Source organism: Clarias gariepinus, chromosome 15 (genome assembly GCF_024256425.1).
Source record: "Clarias gariepinus isolate MV-2021 ecotype Netherlands chromosome 15, CGAR_prim_01v2, whole genome shotgun sequence".
NCBI lineage: Eukaryota > Metazoa > Chordata > Actinopteri > Siluriformes > Clariidae > Clarias > Clarias gariepinus.
The window spans coordinates 20084926-20109004 of NC_071114.1; the positions used below are offsets into that span (position 1 = coordinate 20084926).

General features: G+C 37.8%; 2 protein-coding genes across 4 annotated transcripts; one reads left to right on the forward strand and one right to left on the reverse strand.

The window, feature by feature from the left end:
- Positions 1-1695: 1695 nt before the first annotated feature.
- On the reverse strand, positions 1696-8101 carry LOC128542846 (serum response factor-like). The gene is made up of 7 exons (XM_053512972.1): positions 7198-8101; positions 4455-4718; positions 3030-3228; positions 2797-2868; positions 2401-2514; positions 2227-2297; positions 1696-2037 (listed from the first exon to the last, which is right to left on the reverse strand). Exons 1-7 carry the CDS (start codon positions 7495-7497, stop codon positions 1951-1953), a joined length of 1107 nt encoding a protein of 368 aa, XP_053368947.1. The 5' UTR covers positions 7498-8101; the 3' UTR covers positions 1696-1950.
- A 1000-nt stretch (positions 8102-9101) lies between these two features.
- rnf13 (ring finger protein 13) lies at positions 9102-20293 on the forward strand. Of its 3 annotated transcripts, none has more exons than XM_053512975.1 (10): positions 9102-9204; positions 10925-11028; positions 13447-13527; positions 13643-13762; positions 15650-15737; positions 15854-15944; positions 16172-16277; positions 17124-17217; positions 17425-17505; positions 18188-20293. In XM_053512975.1, exons 2-10 carry the CDS (start codon positions 10951-10953, stop codon positions 18535-18537), a joined length of 1089 nt encoding a protein of 362 aa, XP_053368950.1. In that variant the 5' UTR covers positions 9102-9204; positions 10925-10950; the 3' UTR covers positions 18538-20293. The 3 variants fall into 3 exon arrangements, with proteins under 3 accessions (XP_053368950.1, XP_053368949.1, XP_053368948.1); XM_053512974.1 differs by lacking the exon at positions 9102-9204 and adding an exon at positions 9966-10174 and having other exon boundaries at positions 10922-11028; XM_053512973.1 differs by lacking the exon at positions 9102-9204 and adding an exon at positions 9967-10174.
- The last annotated feature ends 3786 nt before the right edge of the window (positions 20294-24079 follow it).

Below are 24079 nucleotides of genomic sequence, written 5' to 3' on the forward strand. Positions count from 1 at the left end.
TCTGTTAAAAGTTTAGTCAACACATTGTTAAGTTTCTGAGTGCAGAGTATGATGAGCTCACTATTAGCTAAACACAGAGTTCTAAACAGAGGTGAAAAGGAGTGATAGTAGCCCCCCCTTCTGGGCAAAAAAAAAATGACACCTCTTTACAACAACATTGGTAAAGAGATCAAATGGATCAAATTTTTTTTTTAAGTAAAAAACAGTACTTTTTCATTTTACACAATGTTTTTTTTTTCTGACTAAAGTTCTTAAATTTTGACTAGCGCACCCGGATAATCTGCCAAGCCGTACTTCACATGCTCCTCCACCGGGCTTAGGCCTGGAAGTCGAATAAAATTCAGAACGAGACAGTGGTGGTGTCCATGTTTCCATGCTGCTTTAAGAATGTCTGTTGTTAAAAGTGCTATACAAATATATAAATTATATAAATTTATTAAATATAAATTTAATTGAACTTGCAGTCATTATAAACAAATACTAATTAACCAACTACAGCTGCTCAGTCTGTAAGGTTAATGATATTTTGTGGTTGTTGTATTGACTTTTATATGATTAGAATGAACATTTCTGAAATGAAGACTAAAGTGTCTTGTTAGGTCTTTCCCTGCTGTCTAGAGTCTATAATTTTATCTATAATGCAATTTTGTTTGGCAGAAAAAGTGGATATAAACTACACAACTTTCTGTACCAAGCCTTTTTGTTTTTATTTCAGCACGAGTTTCCATTTCACACCTTAACAAACGAAACACATGCTGCTTCAGTTATTCTCTACTTACACCCACAAATGAAGTGGAAACTCACTAATAATGCGATTAAAATTCTACATCCTATAGCATAGGAACGTAAAACTCTACACCACAGTCATATGTGGACCGCAAAGAGCAGAGTAAAATTCAGCTTTAAAATAAACAAGGATGTCTAAAGCAAAACATATAGAGTTTATCATCCTAAGCAGCAGGTGTACAGTAATGACCCAGATGCTTACATTTCTGCAAGTTTGGTTCATGCACTTTTTTCGTTAACAATGTGAATAAGGTGTGGTGTTATGTCATAATATGTACACAGTGTGGTATAGGGTTTACACAACTGTTACACGGCACTGTGATGATGGAGCTGCTGTGATGTAGCTGCTGTGATGTAGGGGGCCAGTGAAGAATTCCTGAGCGTCATTATGATGGAATAACTATGGCCTGGTGTTGATTTGGTATTTATGCATGATTTCCCAGAAAAATTGCAGGAAATCTGATCGACCTGTTCACACTACAAGACAGCTGACCAAAATGTCGGACATTTCAGGAATCCATCAGACTGTCCAGAAGCTAGACCCTGGTTATTTGAGTGACTAATCAGATTCGTGCTCACACTGCACTTATACAACATATAATTACAAGACACAACACTACACTTATTACAAAAAAATATTTGGGCCAAAATTCACCCCAATTACAAAATTTTTATTGATAAATTAATTCAAAGGGCTAAAACTGTACCAAATGCATACAGTTTTAGTATGCAGTATACAGTTTTAGTAATGCCTGGCCTAAAGGGAATCTGGCACAGATCTGACAGATTCCTGTTTTACCTTTTGGAGCACAGAACTGGCAAAAATGAACTGAAAACACATATGCGTGCTCGCGCACACAGACACACACACACACAGCTGAAGGAGGTGTCATGCTCTTGAGTAAACAGTTTGGAGAATAGACCGAAGTTTATTTAAAAACATAAAAAAACAACAAACAGGTTCATTATGAGCATATTTAAGTGCGTGTGTGTGAGGAGAGCGTGTTCGCATGTGTAAGGAAACCGAAGAAACCGTAAGAAGAAGAATCAAAACCACTCAAAACAAGAAGGGGAAAAACAGAAAGTCAAAACCGCAAAAAAGGAAAAAAATACCGTGTTGCATTGGAAATACACCCATCTCATTGCACACATTTTATTTGTGCATCACTCAGGTTTGGAATTGTCCATGTTGACCCCACGTAACTCTGTCAGAGTGTGTGTGCTGCTGGAGTTCTGCTGATTTATCAACATCTGAAAAATAAACAGAACATAATTTTAACTTTTTTACATGCATACACACGCATACATATTTGGAAGTGTGAAAATGTGGAAAATTTGAGTGGAAACGTGGAAATTTTTAAAAGGTCTGAACACTTTAATGCTTTGTTAATCATATACACTCAGGGTCAATATCATAACAGCATCATTAAACTTTATTACCGAATGCAGAGGAACAGCAGAGACAGGAATCTGAACCGTTCCATTAGCAGATGTGAGAATCATCTGAGGAACTAAACACACAAACACACACAAAATTACATTTACACAAACTACAGATAGATATGAACCACATATACACAGAGTGTGTGCTTCTGTGTGTGATTAATGACTCACGTGCATCATGTGCGTTTGTGTGATCCGCTAACGTGGAGGCTGAGTTAGCATACATCACTGCGCTCGGGCAGATCACATGTCCCGCTATCGACGCCATCACTGCAGAGTGACTTCCTGCACGAAAGGAAATGGAAAAGATCTCTGTCACACAGGTGCATGTTCCTAGGCTCATGTGTGGATGGGAGCAGTGCATGGGGACATTCCCTAACGGTAACTCTAGGCTAATGTACCACTGGAAATTCCATAAGAGCAGTATATTTCTTAAACAAATGTAAATGTGGAACCATTTTTAACACAAACATGGTCTCAAATTACTGTTTAAACAGAGAAACTTTTCTGATACGACTGAAAAAATAGTGGTGGGAAAAGTGTGTGTGAGTGTAACAGTATTATTACCGGCTGCGCTGCTGAAATTCTGCACTTCACTGCTCTCAGTTGAGGACTGAAGCTGCTGAGACATTGCTGCACCTAACACACACACACACAGGAAGAATTGTTTTAACACCATTGAACTCTTATACAACATTCTGCAGACACAAATCATCAAACTCTCACACTGACACACACCACAGAAAGCTATAATATATTAAAAACTGATCGATAACTCGAACACACAGACACACACACACCAGGCACTAATGTGAATCCAGCGGGGAGCTGCATTACTCCAGCTGCAGAGGTAGACGTCTTTACCAGTGTACCGTTAGACACTGACCAGCAGGTGGCAGAAGGAAGCAGGAGGTTGCTGCTCTCTGACTGACCGGAGGAAGAGGACGGAGTCTCCACACTGCTGCTCACTGTACCAGTTTCTGCTGACCTGACAACTTCCTAATAAAACAAAGTATGAGAAAAAACAGACCTTATGCCTTACAATACAGGAAAACCTATCAACACTGACAAAGAAAATATTTCATCTTTTAATGCATTTGTCACGAGAACAGAATGTGGACACCTGAACATAACACTGGTGTGCATATTAAGCATGACATTATAGAGTTAGTCCTCCCATTTCACTAGATTTTTAAGCATGGTTGTGAGGATTTGTAATCATCCAGCTTGGGGTGCTCTGATCAGGCTTTTTGGGGCTGATCACAGACCCCCACTCAGAAATCAGAATCAGCCAAAACCCATAATTGCTCACAGGTGTGGTGTTGTTTTTTTCCTTCCCCTTCTTGTGTGTGTGTGTGTAGGGGGGGGGTTGTTTTATTTATTGTGTAGTACTGTTTATTTACTATTCATAGCTTTAAAAATACTTATTCTAAACAGCAATGCACAAATATATCTGAGAAAGTATTAAATTCGAAAGCCTTTATTTACTGGAAGGGAACATATTGCATATTATTTTATGTAGATTATGAAGAAACTGAAACCAGTATAGAAAGCAATGAAGTAAAACTTTTCCATTCCTTAAATAGCATCAAGGGACTCTTCGCACACGCCAAAATGCTCATCTCAAATCTGACTGTCCTACTATACTCACTCGAACAAGGCTTGAAAAACAAATCGAGACTGCATTGAACGTTTTTAAATGAACACACACCAGAGCTGGGAAACGCTCTTTATTTCAATCTTTATTATTATTATTTTTGTGATGGTGGTTTAAGGCCTTTTATTCTCTGCAGAGTATACCTCGAGCTTTATAAAGTCTTTTTCTACAGATGATTGAATGAGGGGCGACTTATAAGATTTAGCTGCTGCCTCTGTGAATATCTTTTCAGGCACTAATGATGGGTGTTGGAAATGTTATGTTCTAGTGTTTTCCAAAGGCATTTAGTGTACAGTAGTTGAGATCAGAGCTCTGTGCTGGTTGATTTCTTTTACACCAACCACAAACCATGTGTTTATGGAGATCACTAAAATATGTTTGCACCCCCTAGCTCCAGTGAAGAGAAATCATAAAGTTACAGCAGGCAAAAACATTCCAAAGAATTTTGTGCTTTAAGAGTTAGGAAAGGCCCAAATTTTGGTATGATGTTCAGGTGTCTGCATACCTTTAGTTACAGAATATAGCGTTTATTACTACTATTATTGTCATGATCATTGTTGACAGTGACCTTCTCCTCTGTGCTGCCGTCACTCTCTGTGACCTGATAGGTGATGTCGGTCTCTTCAAAGCCTGTAGCGCTCATTCTCTGATCAGCAGCTGAGTCAGAGCGTGGGGAGTCAGGAGAGTTTAAACACGTCTGGATCAGTGCCTTGCCCGTCTCACTCGTGATCATCGGCTGCAGCTTCCGTGTTGCAAACGTGTATACGTGACCCGTCTCACTCGCCACCAGCAACAGCACCTGAGTCCCCGTCAGGGTGGACAGCTCATACGCCTAAACATACACAAACAGATTTGGGCAATTACATGATGAGAGCAGCAAAGAGGTGATGAGCATTTAGAGGTGCATTAGAATTAAAAAGTCCAAGAAAGGGTTTTTTTTTATTATTATTATTCTATGAGCAACTTGCCTCCAAATTGAGAACTCATAGATCACAGATCTATCTGACTAGGTTTCAATTTTACATGCGTTTATGGTTTATTCCTTACTTTGCAAATACAACTCTGTTTATTTCATTCCTCTTGAGAAAATTACAGGCGTAACTACCTACTATTTTTCACCAAACTTCATCTAATGATTTTCATCTGTTCTGTATGGATGCACATGGCCTTGATTTTGGAAAAGTAAGGTGTTTGTTTGGTGCTGCTTTGTGCATTCAGTGTACTAGCATGTAACAGTGAACCTCATATAGATATTAAATATTTTCGATGAGTTGCAACATGTAAAATTAGTGCTTCTTGCACACTTTCTTTTTGTTTTATTGTACAGTCATCAGAAAGTGTGCAAGAAGCACAAATTTTACATGTTGCAACTAACTGAAAATAAAAGGCCCAGAATAAAAGATTGTTGTTACAGAACGGTCAAATTACTGGGCTGCATCAAGAAAAAAACATATTTTAAATTACTGGAACCGCTTTAATACATTGGCCAAACCTGAAAGGATGGTGCTAAACTGTCAAGTTTGTAGAAAAAAAAATAGCTGGAAAAAAATCATGGTGAAATGGTGATTACTTAACTCTTGGTAAAGTTGCAAGATAAAAAAAATAAAAAATCAGGACCATGTTTAATGGTGAAAGAAAGAGCATTTCCATATGCACAATGTCATGAAAACTCATAAGATTGGGAATAAACCACTTATTAGTGAGGCTAATCAGAAAAAAAGCATAAAGTTTGGACTTTGGAGCATTTGAAAAAAAAAAAGAAGAAAAAAGGGTCACATGGCCTGATGAGATTCTATTGACCCTATTCCAGAGCAATGTGTGTAGCAGCATCAGTCAGGTTTAGACTCAGCAATGTTATATGGAGTTTTTCTTTCCTGATGGCACTGGCATAAATTAAGACTCAAGTTAAGTGGTTCTGGAAGCATAAGATATCATTTTCACACATGAACTGGCCACCACATTGTGTGCGATGTAATTAAAGATGTAAGGTTTTGTAAAATTATGTAAATTATCCCATGCCTCTATGCCTATTGAAAAGAAAAACTAACTTTCTTCAGTCTGTATTCAAACAGCTTGTGTCTGTGGGAATTATTTTGTTTAAGTAGAAAATATGAATGTATTTCCTACTGTCTGCGTGTATCCAGGTTGCTCTCTGATTTAACTGTTAATGACTTGTTCTTTTGATGTACATGACACAGGGCACCTGGTATAGGGCTCTCTTTACTGATAACAAACAGAGATCTACAGATACATCATGTATGTTTGCGTGTCAGTAAGTGTATGAAAGTGTGGCAGACACAAAAAGCAATTATTCTTCTTTTAATTCATCTTAAAACTTAATTTAGACACTCTTCTTCATAAACCTATCAAAAGTTGACTGTATTTTGGCGGTGTACTTTGAGATTGTTGCTGAGCCTTGGTTCATGCCAAAACAACGTCTCTTCTTTATCAGCGACTTTAAACCACTTGGACACCATTTGTGGAATGAAGTCTCATCATATGATGCAAACATGCTTTGTTATGGAAAATACAACCTATTTCATGTGTGAATCTGGGGCCTATCCTGTGTTAACTTGTTAACTTACTTTGCATGTCTTTAAACTGTGGGAGGCAAGCATGGGGAAAACAGGCAAACTACATACACACAGAGAGACCCAAGATTCAAACCCTGACCCCGGTGGTGAGAGGTCACAGTCCTAACCCTTACACCACCATGTCCCTCCCTCAGATAAACTAATCCAATCCAAATTCAGGACTTAATTTAAATCTCTGTATTTTGTGCCTGTGGTTTCACCATTTCCTCGAGCAAATAAACCCACTTCCTACAGACATCACTTTAATCTTGAGATTATCAGTGATAGAAACGTTATACCTTTAGCTGAACAGTGCAAATCGAGCTCCACAGAAGCTAAGTGCACGGGGGATTGCTTCGAGTCATCTAATATGGCCGTTATTTCTATACATTTAAACGGCTTCAGCGAAATGACGTCATGTCGGCTCCTACTATTATGCCTTAACGGCCACGTTAAAAAAAAAAATATTCAGTCACGTCACTTCCGTAAACACTCCCTGGCTCTAGGGAAGAGAAAAATGGAAGTGAGGGTGAGTCATGAGTGATTTTCTCTCCATCCATGTTTATAGAAAACACAGAGTCGGAGGAAAACTACACCTTAACAAGCTTGTCTGAACTTCTGTGGGATGAGTCACTTTCACAGACACAGAGAGAGCGCGAGCTCTGGAGCGCAAGCTCTGGAGCGCACGCAACATCCCGTGTCTCTTTGGCCATGTTGCAATCACAGACCTCCGCTCACCTTCTTCATGATGCCGGTCTTTCTTTTGCTGAAAGTGGTGTATCGTCTCAGTTTGTTGTCAATGAACTCCATTTTGATTTTGACTCTCCCTCGGGTCTTTTTGCCCGGTTTAGCCCCGGCTACTCCTGCGACCATGGCGCGGGTTACGGACGGGACTGAGGCGCCGGTGTCCCGCTCCGCTCTCCGCCGCTGCTTGGCGCTTCTCTCCCCGCATTCCAGCTCCTCCTCCTCCGCCGTGTCCGAGTCTGCGTCCGAGCCACTCAAGCTGAGCTGATTAGACCCGAGGGGCAGATGCTCCATCTCCCTGCTGTCATGTAGCTTTAGCGCGGATATTCCTCAGCTGCAGCACTCAAGATCCTCAGGCTTCAGCTGTTAGCAACTGTTATCTGTTCGGTCCATTTCGAGTTATTTCCTTGCAAACAGCACGATAATAAAAATGTTACAAAATCTAAACAAACGAGCGTCACAGTTGGAATAGATAATCCGATTCGTCTACTTTTCTCTGTTAGCTCAGGGCTAACCTATCGGTTAGCATAAAACTACACAGACCTTATTACATCCGGACTTTATAAAAACACACCACTGCCCAATAAGTTAGCACGATTAAAGACAATAACTTATATAAGACATAAATAAAATACTAATATAATATAATATGAACGTATACATGAAAAACAGAAGTCACAAAAGTTTGCAGAAGAAAAGTTTCCTGCATTACCACATATGGGCATGGCGCGCACGCGCACACATATCAATCCGCCACATTATCTAATCCCCCATATGTACACAGTATTATCTATTTTATTATTCATAAAAACATAAATAACACATATCTTAGATGCCAACCCCGTTCACTTATTTACACCTTTTTCTCTACAGGTTCTAAGAATTATCACAGTTCGACAAAAAATTGACACTCATACAAGCCGCGCGCGGATGTTTACATGCCAGATCTACTTTGCTCCATATAAAGACAGGCGATGTTGCCTTGTATGGCCATAGCGCTTACAGGGCTGTGCTCTGATTTGTTGTTTAACTCTGTGCGCGTACGTCAGGTTTTGTACACGTCTTTCATTGGTCCAAAATGCGGAAGTTTTTAAGTCACAAACTTCCAAACTATCGTTTACTGTAGGATTTGGTTCATGTGCTATATGTAGATCGATTTATTGTCGTGGCATGTGACCCGGATGGATTAATGGCTAGCCGTATACAAAGTCAGCCAAAACATGTACACACACTTCAGGAGACAAATAAAATGTAAAAATAATTTCATTTTAAACTTATTGCTATACGTTTTATATACATGATAGTATTATGACAATAATATACGTTATAATATTATAAGTATTATGTACATCATATAAAATATACATCATGAATATAATATACATCATACAATTTTTCTTTTCCTGAAGTGTATGTTTTTGTTGTTGTCGGACTCTGTCGGACAAACAGTGCCGTGAAAAAGTCTTTGCTCCCGTCCTGATTTTCTGGCATATTTGTCACACTCAAATCTACGGTAAAGATAGGATTTAAAAAAAAGACTTGGAAGATCCCATCTTGGCCCTAATATTCTGTTGTACAAATCATTTAGATCATCAAACAATTTTTTTTATATTAAACAAAATACAATAAAAAAATGTAAATAAGTAATTGCCCCCTTCACCTAATAACTGGGTGTGTAATAACTAGCAATTAGTTTTTCGAATTGTTTAGAATTTTGGCTTAATCTTCTTAGTGGTATTGATTTAGTTCAGCCACGTTAGAGGGTTTTTGAGCATAAACGGCTTGTTTAAGGTCCTGCTAACACATCTCAATCGGATTTAAGTCCGGACTTTGCCCAGGCCACTCAGAGACCTTGGTTTTTTTTTGGTTTTTTTTTCGTTTTGCCAGTCAGAGGTGGACTTGCTTTGGATCGCTGTCCTGCTGTGTGCTTGAGGTCACGAACTAATGACTGGACATTCTCCTTCAGGATTTTTTGGTACAGCGCAGAATTCATCAATTACGGCAAGTCATCCAGGTCCTGAAGCCTCAGACCATAACACTACCACCACCATGTTTGACTGCTGGTATGATGTTCCTTTTATAAAAAGCTGTTCGTTTTACGCCAGAAGTAACAGGATGCACACCTTCCAAAAAGTTTTGTCTGATCAGTCCACAGAATATTTGCCCCAAAGTCTTGGGGATAATCTAGATTATTTTTGTGGCAGATGTGAGATGAGCCTTTGTGTTGTTGTGTTGTTGCAGTGGCTTTGCTTTTGCCAACTCGTCCATGGATGCTATTTTTGCCCAGTCTCTTTCTTATTGTTGGATCAAGAACACTGACCTAAATAACTGGCAATTGATTAGTCTCACTAACAAGTGGTTTTCTTATGTCCACACAGCTGTTTAGTCACAATCATGTGAGTCTGCATCACACTGTGTGTGTGTGTGTGTGTGTGGAAATGCCCTCCCTTGTACTACTAAACATAGCTGTGACTTATACTGTATTTTTTTTTCACCATAGATCTTTATTAAGTGATCTCCATTAAGGATTTTTCTGATCACATTTCCCCCCACCCCCCCAAAGTTGATTCTTTAGCACAGGATTAGCTGTTGGACAGTTCTTAACCCAGTTCCAGTATTTTTAAATCTCCTTGTTTTCGGTGCTTGGTGCGGCTGGCTGGTGAGGTCTTTTTAGCCGGGAAGTGTATTTATGTTCAGTATTTGGATCTCACTCAGGGACAGGATCTACAGTAAGCTTGGGAGTCCTACGTAGCCAGACTATCCAGGGTGCACTTCGAGTGCGCATGCGCAGGTTAGCTAAACTTAGCACAACAGTGCTAGCTCAATCTAGTCAGTTTTTAAGGCGTCTGTGTGTTGACTGTGTGTGTTTTGGTGAATCCGAAGGCGTACAGTTTGGACGAATGGACATAATAAAGACATAAAGCGGCCATTTGTGGTGTTTTTATTCTAACACGCTTTGATGTAGCTGAAGGTGAGCTTTAAACAGATGAAGTGACTGTGTGTGTGTGTGTGTGTGTGTAGTGTTTGTTAGCATCCATAGCTATTTTATGTAACACTAATGCAGCCTGGTTTTCTGGTCTGACTTTAAGACCCGACTTTATGAGTTAAACGACGATGTGTGTTATAACTAAGTTTTTAGCACAGGTCATGTGTTTTATCGTCACGGAGATGTGTCTTTTGTGATGTTTAAACTGTGTGTGTGTGTGTGTGTGTGTGAGTAAGTGAAAGAATGTTATTACATTTTGAACTGCGGAAGTCCTCGGACGTGTTAATGCCCACAAGTGTTAACAGATAAATAAATATTAACATTTAAATTTTCATGTATCTCTTGTTTGTGTAACATTTTAGTGGGTTTATTATTTATTGATGATTAACTTGAAAGGTTTATAATGGCGAACCTAAGCATGACTTGTCTAATAGTCATACTAACATGACTCAAGGTAAATAGCACGAATAATCATTTTGATAAGTAAGTTTGATGACATGAATAAGAATTTTAAGTTCAATAGAAGTATTAATAATTTAGATAGGTACATTTAATAGCATAGATAATCATTTTTAATAAGTTACATTATTAATAATTTAATAAGTAAGTTTGATAGCATTAATCATTTTCCACCATAATAATTAAATAGGGACTGTGTGTGTAGTTTAGTGTTAGATTTATTATTAGTGGTGGTTATCTGATGGTTAATTGTGAGTATGTTTGTGTTTGAAGCAGGTCTGAAGATTCAGCTGCCTGTAGCAATGCTAATACTCTCACTTACTCTGATCTTCACCATCACCTTCATCAGCCTGCTGGATGTGGAAGCTGACATCGCAGCAGTAAGATACACACACACAGTCAGCAATAGTATTTGGTTTCAGTTCAGTTTTCAGTGTTTTTCTTGTGCAGTCGGGAGTTACATAAACATAACAAAAACATTTATACAGACAGAAAAGGACGAAGTGGATCAGAGTATTTAAAGTTTAAACTAAAAGAAGAAACAGTTGGTAGTATTTCTGTATTTGCAAGACTAAAAAATATTTTTTCTTCTGCCAATGTTTCTTTTTAAATGAAAACCTGGAACAAGAGGTGTTTAATTTTACAATGCAAATCAACAAAATGCAAATTATCTTCTCTGAAGAATTTACTTTAATGAACTTTTAGAAAAGACCAATAAATTTTTTTTTTCGAAATAATCTTGCTTTTTAATGCACTTCGTCCATCTGTTAACAATCTTTCGTATTCCCTCATTAAAAATAGTTTTAGTCTGAGCTGCGTCCAAATTTTATTTGTCACATACACAGTCATACACAGTACGATATGCAGTAAAATGCTTACACGACCGCCAGAGACCTTAAAAAAATAAAAGCTTACACATAATAAAATAAATATAAAAAAAGGAATTCGTTAAGAACAAAATTAACTAGTAAAATATGCTGTACAAACAATATACTGTAATAAAAGAAATATGTTAGAAAATAAGATTAACTAGTGAAATGAGAACAAAATATCAATATAACAGATATAGAAATAGAAATTTAGAAGTATAGAAGTTTGAAATGGCTCTGGTGTGCAAATATGCATAAAAAGTGACTTCATAAGAGTCTTATTTGACGCAATGATGAAAACACTCGCATCCTGCGCATATATTAGTTCTTCTGTTTGGTTAGAGAGTGTTGGTGAAAATGCTTCAGTGTGGTATTCTTTTCCAATTTAAAATAGTTTTTTACAAATGACATCAGCAACACCCCGAGTAAGTACTATAGTACTGTGCAAATCTTGAGCCTTCCTTCATTTCTTTATATTAAATTGAATGATGTGGATTAAATTAAAATGGAAACAAATATTTTACTGTGACAAAAATTGGTTGGTTATGTTAAGAACCTCAGCTGCAATCTCATTTTCCCCCTTGTCTGTTCCAACCACTCAGCATTTAGCATGACCAGTATATTAAATACAGGCCTGATCAACTGTCATCCTTTGCCCTGATTCTCACTGGTTCATGTAATTTCGTAATTTTTTGTTTTTACGCTGGAATGATTCATAGGTCACGGTGGCGCAAATGGTTACGGCACTGTTGTCACTATTGGGCCCCTGGGCAAGGCCCTTAACTTTCTGCCCTAGCAGACACTGAACCCTGACTGCGCTTTGACCCCCGCTTTCTTACTGGAATATGTGAAAAAATAATTTAATTCAGCTGTTATTTGTCACATGTAAATTACAGCACAGTAAAGAAAAGTAATTTCACAATGCTGTAATTTACATGTGATAAAAAAACTGAATCTTAATGTTAACAAAAATATTACTCAAGTTACTCAGATACAGGGGCCAGCCTGAAAATGAGAGAAACAAATAAAAGCAAACAAAAAAATAAATCCTTTTAGGAAGCCTGGAAAACTATTCTCCAAGATTACAGTAAAGTATAACAAAGCCTCTTTGGAAGCAAAATATAAAAAAAAATTAGGCGTGTGTCAGGACTTTTGCACTGGACTATAGAATCTTAGAAATACTTACATGAGTTGCAGAATATCTTTAATATTGGTATATCTGCTTTTTGCTTTAATGACGGTGAACACTCTGTTAACAAGTTTGTTTAAAAACCTGAAGATTTTAGATCAAATCTAAAGAGAAGATTAAAAAAATCTGACCTGCTGTACGTAGGATATAACATGATCACTATAACACATTTGCTTAATTGTAAATCTAGAAATTGTGCATTATCTTGAATGCTGAATAGTCATGATGACACATCTTCTTTTTCTTCTTTGTTCTGTTTTTTTTTTTTTTTCTTTTTTTGCAATTGTAACAAATCCCAGGCGATCTATGGGGTCTCAGATTTTTGGATCCCACTTTTAAGCTCCATGATTCAATATTGCTGCTGTTGTACTGCAGTAGAGATGGTTTTATTTTTCAACACTTGCACTTCCAATAAAGCCAATATGAATAATTAACACACACATAGAGCCTAAGCTTACACCTTACGGTCACACTAAAACTGCACTTTATCTTTGTAGTAATTAATAATCAAGGAGTAATAAAAAATATATAAATGCTAACATGGTTTTAACTTGAGTTTCTAATTAACACTACAACCCCAATCAGATTTTTCTTTTAAAAAATGAAAAAAAAAAAATGTTTTAAACACTGTAGTCTATACTCAGTCTTATTAATTCACTGTATCAGTCAGCACGTGAATAATAATTCAGTATAACAGCTTTTTTTTTTCTTTCTTTTTTTTTTTTGTTTGTCTGTTACAGTATTCTGCTGATAATCAGACACAGACATTTGATGATGTTCCTGCTCAGTTTGGATACAGATTGCCCAGGAAAGGCTTGAAGGTGAGGCACTTTTACTTAATGTGCTTGCATGCATCTATGTGCTTTTGCTTCTGTAGGGTACATTGGGGGTGTGTCAGTGTTTTAAAATGTTTTAATTGGCTCTATTTGTTGTCAGGGTTTCCTGATTGGTGCAAGGCCTGAGAATGGGTGTGTACCAATTGAACCTCCACCAATCCTCAAAAGCAGCAGCTTTATCGTCCTCATCAAAAGATATGAGTGCAATTTCGACATCAAGGTCTCGCATGCATGCACACACTACACACAAAACGATATACAAATGTTTGAGCACTTTCAGTCACATTACATGCATGATATGGCCAATTTTTTTGTGCGCAACTGACCATTACATCCATATGTGTATTTTCCACCCAAAAAGTTGAAAGTGAGGCCTCCGAGTGGCGCAGTGGTAAAGTGCTAGCCCGAGTTCGATTCCCGGGTGATGCTGTAACATCTCGCAGCCGGAGAGAAAGAGCTGATTGGCCGAGCTCTTTTAAAGGGACTTAGTGCCCCCACATTAATCACGGCTCTACAGCCAATCAGGAGCGTCTGTGAGCTCACACAAGCAGAAGGAGTGGATAGCGCTGTCCTCCGACTGAGTGGTAGTAGTAGCTTAATGTGGGAGCCCCCCTAGTGACCGGGAGGAGCTGGAAATGACAATTAGGGAAAAATAAAAAGGTTGGAAGCACACAATTGTTCAGATGGTTCTGCTGTAGCATTATAATTTCCCTTCACAAAAACTACAGTACATACAGTAACTCTCCATGAAGCTCCATGAAGACATGATTTGCAAGCTCCATGAAGACATGATTTGCTTTAGCAAGCTCCATGAAGACATGATTTGCTTTAGCACCACTCAGCACCCTTAGGATGAACTGGAACGCTGACTACAAACCAGGCCTCCTCACGTGACATCAGCGTCTGATGTTACTAATGGTCTCTTGGTCAAATGAATCCCCACAGCCACACTCCAAAAGCTATGGAAAGTCTTACAAAAGGTTGGAGGTTAAAGGGGAACTAAATCTGGAACGGGTTGATTAAAAAGCACATACAGTATGGGTGTGATGGACAGAGGTCCACAAACCTTTGACCATACTATTCATGTGTCATGTGCAAAAGTTTACACCCTCTGTCAGTACTTAACACCTCTGGTAGACCTCACACACTGTAAACATAGTCAGCTAAGTATGTTTTTGTTCTTTATGTTTAAAATCTATTTACATAATTTAAATGATGTTCAAGTTAGTGGACAGAAAGCTTCAGCTAGTAAAATATGACTTGGTGAATCGAATGGTTTTCGATCATTGTGTAGTTGTTCACTGTGTCAGCCTCATTTTCTTGATTTATTAACAATTAATTGGTTCCGGAATTTGCTTCACATGCATTGGATCCCATTGTACCATCTGTCTTTGCAGTGTGTCCTGGTAAAATTAGTAACACAACCCTAAGGCATAATAGATCCACACCCAAACTTAAAAGTTGGCAAAACTCTATTCGTTTACGTATTTAATTAGTTTGGGATGTCTATTAATTTTGTGATACATACAGAGTTGTTTTGGGTAGTACCTCATAATTCACATTCCTGTTTGGCCAAATGTTCTATTTAAGATGTTCAGTTTGAGTCCAAGAAATGGTTATGCTTTTGAGAAGCATTATGTTTAAGTTTTGAGAAGATTATGCAGTGCTGGCTAAGCACTACATATAGACAAATGCACATAGTACACACACAGTTACACACAGCTACACAGGGCCAGGGGTAGCTCAGTGGTTCAAACCCCACAACCACTAAGTTGCCACTGTTGGGCCCTTGAGCAAGGCCCTTAACCCTCAACTGCTCAGATGTGTAATAAGATAAAAATGTAAGTCGCTCTGGATAAGAGTGTCTGACAAATGCTTAAATGTAAATGTAATGTAGTTACTAATTAGATATTAATTTGATCAAATATTATTGGGTTATTTACACAGGTCTTTATCATCAAAGCCATATTACAAATGATGGCTTGATTAATTTTTAGTTGTAAAAAAAAAAAAAAAATCTTTCACTAAGAAATAAATTTAACAGTGGTTGGTTAGACATACCTCCCAGTGCACTGACTGTTAGGTGTGCTTTTATGCCTGTGTGTAGGTGCTAAATGCTCAGAGAGCAGGTTACGTTGCTGCCATCATTCACAATGTAGACTCAGAGGAACTCATCACCATGGGTTCTGATGATGGTGAGTATTTTATACACACATGCACACAATTATTGTTTGTGCTGTAGAAATGGCAAAAGACTTTTAAAAGCTTTAGATGTGAAATAATGTGTTTGTATGTATGTGTGTGCGTGTAGTGGAGGTGGTGAAGCAGATCAACATCCCATCTGTGTTTGTTGGAGAAAAGGTTTCTAAGTCTTTAATGGAGGAGTACAGTTATGAAAGAGGGTGAGACATGCAACACACGCACACAGTGTTAATGCTATATAATTACAGTTAAGTATATGTCTTGAAAACCACCTTGAATAGTGAATATATTAAATACCTCAGTGAACTTGGCCTGTTTGTTGATGGAAATAAGACAATGAGCTCCTCCTGGGTAACATGGTATATTTTTAGTCACATATTGTATTTCTCTTAATCTCTCACAAAATATATTTGTGTGTGTCTTTTAGAGGTTATATCATCATGGTACGTGATTTCGATCTGCCGTTGGAATATTACCTAATCCCGTTCTTCATCATTGTGGGAATCTGCCTGATTCTCATTGTGGTCTTTTTGGTGAGTGAGATATAAATGTATGTTTATACAATAACAGTACCATGAATGTGTGGGGATCATTCTTGTCTCTTGAACTTGAACATGTTCATGGTTTGGACTCAAGTCTGTTGAGTGTGTTGGATTCAAGTCAGTATGTGAGCGTACGAAGGATTAAAGGCACATGTTCATCAGACAAACAAGTTCTCATCTTGATGTTTACAGATTTTTAACGTTAAAGTTTATCGTTACTGGAGAATCTTCAGTCTACAGAGCCATAAATACGTTATACCGTCTGATTTATGTCCTCAAATGTCCTGTTTTTCTGAGCTACATGTACATTTCTGCTCTTGTAATGCATTATGTACGAGAAAAGTCAAAATTATCCGTACCCTGGCTCTAATAGGAATTTCAATTACATTTTAGAAAAGATAAATACAGACCTTTTTAAATGCAGTGAAACCTCGGATTGTGAGCAATCGCAAGACAAGCAAAGATTTTTAATAAATTTTGACTTGAAAAACGAGCAAATCTTAGTTTACGAGTACCGAGTATCATGTATTACGCAATGCACTTCTTGTTTTGACGCCGAGCATCAAGTGATCACAACTGAGCCAACGTTTTTTCTTTCTCTTGCACTGTGGAATTGTGGGTAATCATCTCCCCTGCTGGGTCTTATTGTGCGTATATTATTATCAAAGAAGTGTCTATCGCAGTATACATCATTATCATTCTGTCGCCCAGGCCAACTTATTAATATTTGCTTGTACTAGATTTCAACTAATAGATCTACTTATTCTATTTTATTATTGATTATGTCATTCAAGACACAGTATGTTTATTTCTTTATGTAAATGTATGTATGCTTAGATCACAAAGTTTGTTCAGGACCGACACAGAGCCAGACGGAATCGACTGCGCAGAGACCAACTGAAGAAACTCCCCATCCACATATACAAAAAAGGTACAGCACCATTATGCCACATACAGCCCCCCATCACAAACTCACACCACAACACATGCACAATCCCAAACCATCAGGCCACACGCACACCCTGCACAAGCCAACCGCCTGCACACCTGGCGTCATCATGCCACACATCAGGCACAACACTGACAATACAGTGACGCATAGTGATACTTACGGTGTGTCTGTGTGTGTATTTTACAGGTGATGTCTATGATGTGTGTGCAATCTGTCTGGATGAATATGAGGAGAAAGACAAGCTGCGTGTGCTACCCTGTTCACATGGTTAGTGTGTGTGTTAATCTGATTTGTTATATGGTTTTACATACTGAAACAAGCTAACTGTTTGCTTTTAATTAGCCTGGCTAGTGCTTGTGTGTTTGTGTGTGTGTGTTTGTGTGTGTGTGTGTGTGTGTGTGTGTGTGTGTGTGTTTTGGAGACTGGTGAAAAGAGAGGGGTTTTATTTGACTCTTTAGCTAAGTGAACACTAAATGAGGTAGAACAGCTTGTTACTCAGTGTTGAGTTAACACCCAGCAGTGTATATACAGTAGGAGGCCACTTGGGCTCAAACTTTGGCTCAAAATTAGCACTGGGGATTTTCTTGTGTAATTTACAAACGAGACATCTAATGTCTGAGCGAGACTTGTTAAAGTTCAAGCGAGGTATACTTAAACACCAAGCGAGAGGTTTAAAATCAAATTTTGTGTTGCTGATTCTAAACACATTTGTAAACTGAGTACATAAAATTTAGTTATTTAAAAGGCAGCGTCACGTAACAAATTACTCTTATCACTTGGAGAGGCAGATAAGCTTCTGTAGACTTTAGGGAGGTTTTGTGTACATGCCTTGCCAAATGCACCTCAAAGCAATCTGAGATAGAGTGACGGTCACCTCTCTATGTTTTGGCGGCCATTTTACTTGTCTCTTCTAAAATGTCTCTTCCACACCTGTTTGTGTCTATTTCAGCATATCACTGTAAATGTGTGGACCCATGGCTAACAAAGACGAAGAGGACGTGCCCAGTGTGCAAGCAGAAGGTGGTTCCGCCTGGTTCTGAGTCCGACTCCGACTCAGACAGTGGGGGAGACGATAGCGACGAGGTTTCCGAAAGCACGCCGTTACTGCGCCCGCACCCTGCTACTGGACTCCGCACCCCGTCTCTTGCCAGCACACACTCAACCTCCACAGGACTCCCTGACTGCTCCGACTCTGACTCCGACTCTACTGAGGAAGAGGGGGAGAGGGAGGTGGTCACCGTGGAAACAGTTGTGGTGTTACAGCAGGAAAGACCTGATGATGATCTCATCAGTGTGTAACGACAATCTAATTAGACTGCTAATCGATCTAAAGTGACTATATAACTCGCACACACACATGCACACACAGAGTACGGTTTGTGGTTTTATTACAGATGTCAAGATATGGTGGTTGGAGTTTTATCCCTGGGAAAGACATGCATACACACCCAGCTTTACATTTATCCAAGATATGGATTTAACAGACTTTATCTCTGTCTAAAATTATGTCTTTGTGGGGACCCTCCTCCTGAATGACACCTGTTTTGAAGCGCTGCTGCTGATGAATTTTTCTTTTTATAGTGTAACTAAGTTTTGCACACTTGTGTCTCCTGTAGCACCTTTTTATTAACATTGTGTTTCTTTTGTTAATGGTTTTAAAGGTTTTATTTTTATTTTTGCCAAACCTGTAGCCAGTTTTGCTTTTCTGTCTAAAATGAAGCCAAATGTTTTGCAAATTTATTCGATTTGTTTTGGACTGACATTCTAATGAATGCGTTATCAGTGTTCACACCCTCAGCGGTGTTTAGTTCTACATTGTGTCTTTGTTACACACTGGCTGCCTTTCATAGCTTCATTTTTCTTAATCAGCTAAATTTAATTTAACTTCTTTTTAACTAAATAAAGTAACTCTGTTTGAGAAGTTGTACCATCACGCTCACACACAAACGCACAGCACACAGTGTGTTTCTGTTTTATTTCTATAGATTCTAAAAATTCAGGATGCACATTTAGCCCAAAATTGCTTATGTTTGTTTAATGTTTTGGTAATAGTGGCACCAAAATGTTTTAATTTGTACACAGTCTAGCTAGGCCATGAACCAACGATCCTTGTAGAAGTGTATATTGTCACCCATTAACACCCCACCTTTTTAATGTTATGTTTTAAAACATTTCTTTTGAATGAAATCAGTCTTGGGTGTGATTCAGCCTCTGATCCAATCAGATCCAGACTTATTTCAGTTCGGACATGTGCTCACATGTTCTTTCCTGCCCTCTGAATCTACTAGTGAAAATTTTGAGATTCAAATCATTCCCAGGACATCCACACTGCGCTGTCTGATTCCTTATTGCGCCGATTCTCAAAATGCGAACCCTGAAGCGCTGCCCATATTTTTAGTTACAGCAGTAGAAAACTTGCATTTGTCAAAGTTGTTTAAATTTTAGCATTGTAATGATTCAGAAACATTCAAAATGTTTTACTGTGCATGTTTAAATAGTGCTTATGAAAATGGACATTAATAATAATGAACATTACATGAGAATTTTACAATTGCGGTCTCAGGATTCCTAAGAAGTGTGTCGTCACTGTGCACTGAGTAATGCGGACCTGCTCCATCTAGCCAGACTGAAATTTGAGTTCCATGTTTCTTGTGAAACAGTTTTCAAAGTCTTATGTCAGACTGTTGAAAGTTGGGAAATTATAAATCCATAGGAAAATATTGCTGGCGAACATGGTGGTGCTGCTTTCTTACACTTAGTTCACAGTCACAAGATTCTCCTTCTCATCCTTCATTCATCTTACTGTCTACGTGGAGTTTCTTGTGAATACTAATCACTAATTAGTCGTGGCTGGTCAGGAGGGTTGCATGTCTATAGACCAATGCATAGCAGGTTTTTTACAACTGTTATTCACTAATGTTGCATTTCAGAGAACACTGTATGACATTGTTTTATCTAAAAGCATTATCATGTATTCAAGAAAAAAAAGAAAATCTTAATCACTAAACGGTCTAACCTGGATTCTAAGTGGAATAAAAGTAAACAGGAAAAAAAACTTGTCTCTGTTTGTCAGTGAAGTGATTCTTAACAGCAAAAATGGAACATTGAGGAACAATGGAACTTGGTTGACACATTTGTAAATAGGATTTGGAATTGGAACAAGACTAAGAAGTATAAAATTATTGATCACTGATCACTAAACTGGAAGTTCATTCATCACCAACACCAGAAGAAGCACAAAGAAAAATATTTCCTGCTTCTGGTTTTGTAAGTATAATTTTCCAGACCTATGCATGGTATTATTTTCTTCAGGTTTATTTTGTTGTGTAATATCTTAAAGCAGGTGGCACGGTGGCTTAGTGGTGAGCAATGCAGCCCTCCAGGGTTAAGCGATCAATTCCCGCCCCGGGTCTGTGCTCGCAGAGTTTTGCATGTTCTACTTGTGCTTGTTGGGTTTCCTCCCACAGTCCCCCCCAAGATGATGGCAGATGATCAGTCCAGTCATAAGTATACAGTACTGGTAAGACTGAATGCTCAGTGGCTTGAAAAGACACTAGGAGAAATGAGATTGTTGATGAGGTTTTTACATAAACAACCAATTTTAAATTTAATCTGTAGATGCTTTGTTTATTCAAAGATAATCTCAAAGATCATGTTAAGAGCTTCTTACATTTGTATCAGAGGAAGTCTATATAAATAAATAGTTAATAATTTATTACTAATAATCACTGCATAAAGTATTAAAATGTTATCGCATATTATAAAAAATCCAAATAAATTAAAAACCTCTTAGGTTGATATTTATATTGGTTTTGTTTCTGTGGTTTACTTCTGTCTTTCAGTATTTTGAATTCTGAAGATTCAAATAAACAAGTGATATGATAAATATGATGTGATAAAATGTATCATATACAATACTATGCGAAGGCCGTCCCTTATTTCTTCATATTTTGCCTCCAAAGAGCCAGAGTTTCTTGTATTTTTAATGCAATCTTGAGGAGTTACTTTTTTGGCTCACATTCTTAGTCCAGTCCCTGTAGCTGCCCAGTTTCAGAGGATATTATTTATGTTCTTTTCAGTGAATCATTCAAGCATAAAAAAATCTAACTTAAGGCATGAACAAGAGAAACAGGTGCAGACAATGGCAGATGATTAGTCCAGTCATTAGTATACTTTTAGTATACTGCAACAGGAAAGGCCGAGAGAAGAATTTTTTTTTGTGAATATTGATCAATATTGTAATTAATATAACATTATGGAATGGGATCATAGAAGGAAGTAGATCTAACTTTAACGACTATTTGCGGCAGTTACTTTTTTTAACATATTATCTTCCATCCCTAAGATTTTAAACAGTAATTCTTTTTCCAGGTCATTATCTCCAGAATTATACTCTTTTTAGAAAGTGACTACGGAAATGGTCCTTCAGATTGGACTGATAACAAACCATGATGAAATGGAGTATCTGTTCGAAGGCAAACAATTCAAGTGAAATTCCAGGGCACAGGAAGATACAATCAGCAGTGTGACAGGTATGCATGACTCCATCATCATCTGTTGTGGAATTGCACTGAAATCTGTTGCTGTGTTCTGACATGATGACAAACACAAGCTTTCTCTGAAGTAAACTGCCACAGAAGGTTTTGTTGTGTGTACTGTATGTTAGTTAGAATCAATGATTATTTTTTTATATTAGCTGTTGTAACTTGAACAAGGATGTGTTCCGTTTTATGGTTAAGGTTACCTCGTCATGTTATCTTCGTAAGATTTCCTAGAAATGTTGCCAGAGATCTTGATTTTTTTAAGCTGCCTTGTGCCCATACCTGAAAGCTTTATATAAAAAAATCTTGAATTAAACTGAATTGTCCTTTGGCTTTCATTCATATAAATGTCCTGTTCAGGCCTTTCCATCTTTTTGTGGCTTAATGTTGATTATACCAAAGTAATTTGTATTTAAATATTGAATATTGTGAACTTTACATATCTTTTATCATACAAGGACATTTAGATATCAGTCAGAAATCCATCAATGTATGTCTACACTATAGTATTTATAATAGTATACAATACTATAATACTATAAAATACAGAACTATAATATTTTTAGTATGGTGTACTAAATTGATTTTACTACAGTACACTTCATCACGCTATAGTATTTGCTGGAGCATTTGCTTTTCTGTGGGTGCATAGTGATGTTTAGAGCTGCGCAGTTTAATCTTTTTTTTTCAGCAGCCATGACAGTATCATCTTATGGTTGTATAATCAGCCCTACAGAGGAGTGAGTGAATTTGTTTAATTAGTTTATTTTGCATATCTGGGTGTTTTATCTTAGCTCAGCTACAGGGTTTATTTAAAAAGCCCTTTAGGACAGCAATTATTTAAAACATCACTAAGTTACTGACAAGCATTCACAGGTGCCCGTGCACATTTTATTCCTATTTACAATTGGAGAAGTTAGAGCAAGGGCATAATAACTGTTAGAGGCAATGGTGGCAATCAAAACCTCCCTGAGGTGACATGAGGAAGGAACCTTGAAGTGAACTAGACTCAAAAGGGAAACCCATCTTCTTCCACAATCATAAATAAATCTCTGTAATCTATAAAGAAATTACATCATAAATAAAATTGGTGTGCTGTGCAGTCAAAAGTTTATAAGTATACCTAAAAAATGTTTTTAGGTAACATGAAGTCACTTGGGTATAAAACTGTTCGGCGTCATTCAATGAGGCTCGTATCACCCTTATAGCAAAGGGGATAAGGACCCAACAGAGTGCTCTTCATATAGACCAATCTCTCTTCTTAATGTGGATGTTAAAATCCTTGCTAAAGTCTTGGCTTGTAGATTAGAGATTTTTCTACCACTGGGCAGCAAACATTCGATTTGTTATCTTTTGGGCATATTTTCATAATTAATGTAAATGTCATGCCTGGATGGAAATGGAGATAGAATCTATCAAAAAACCTCTCTGTCTCTGCACTCCTTGGATCTGCACTCCCCATCCCCTCAATTAAATTAATCAATAATTCAGTTATTAGGTATACCTTGAGAGTATGGGCTCAGTTCAGAAAGCACGGCGGTCTTCTGGGCTTTTCTCTTTCCAGTCCTATCGTCTCTAACCATCCCTTCCAACCCTCTTTACATGATTCAGTGTTTCAGGAATGGTACAACAAGGGCATCAAGCTTTGCAAAGATATGTTTGTTGACCATAGGTTTGCATTATTTGAGCAGCTTTCTGAAAGGTTTGACCTACCCAATTCTAATTTTTTTAGGTATGCAAGTAAAACACTTCATTAGCTCTTCAATACCAAATTTCCCTGAGGCTCCTGATGCAAATATTCTAGATAATCTCCTCTGTTTGTCCCCGCTGCGTAAAGGCCTAATATCCACTATTTATGATGGATTGATGGATTTAAGTCACACCTCTTTAAATAAAATCAAAACTGCTTGGGAAAATATTTACATTTGACACTGTCAAAGGATACTTGGAATTCAATTCTTAAACGTGTCAACTTAACCACCTTATGTGCCCGCCGCTCTTTATTACAGTTTAAGGTTGTACACAGGGCTCATTTCTCCAAACTTAAGTTTTCCTGTTTCTACCCAGACGTCGATCCTTGTTTTGATAAATGTAAAAGCGGAGAGGCGTCTCTTATTCATATGTACTGGACATGCCGAATTTGAAAAACTTCTGGAGGGATGTTTTTTAAAACCTTGTCGTACATATTGAAATGCAATCTTGAACCAGACCTTCTGATTGCTCTTTTTGGTATCACTGGAGAGGATGATAGGTGTCTGACTTCAGCTAAACAGCGTTAATTATCTTTTGCAACACTCCTG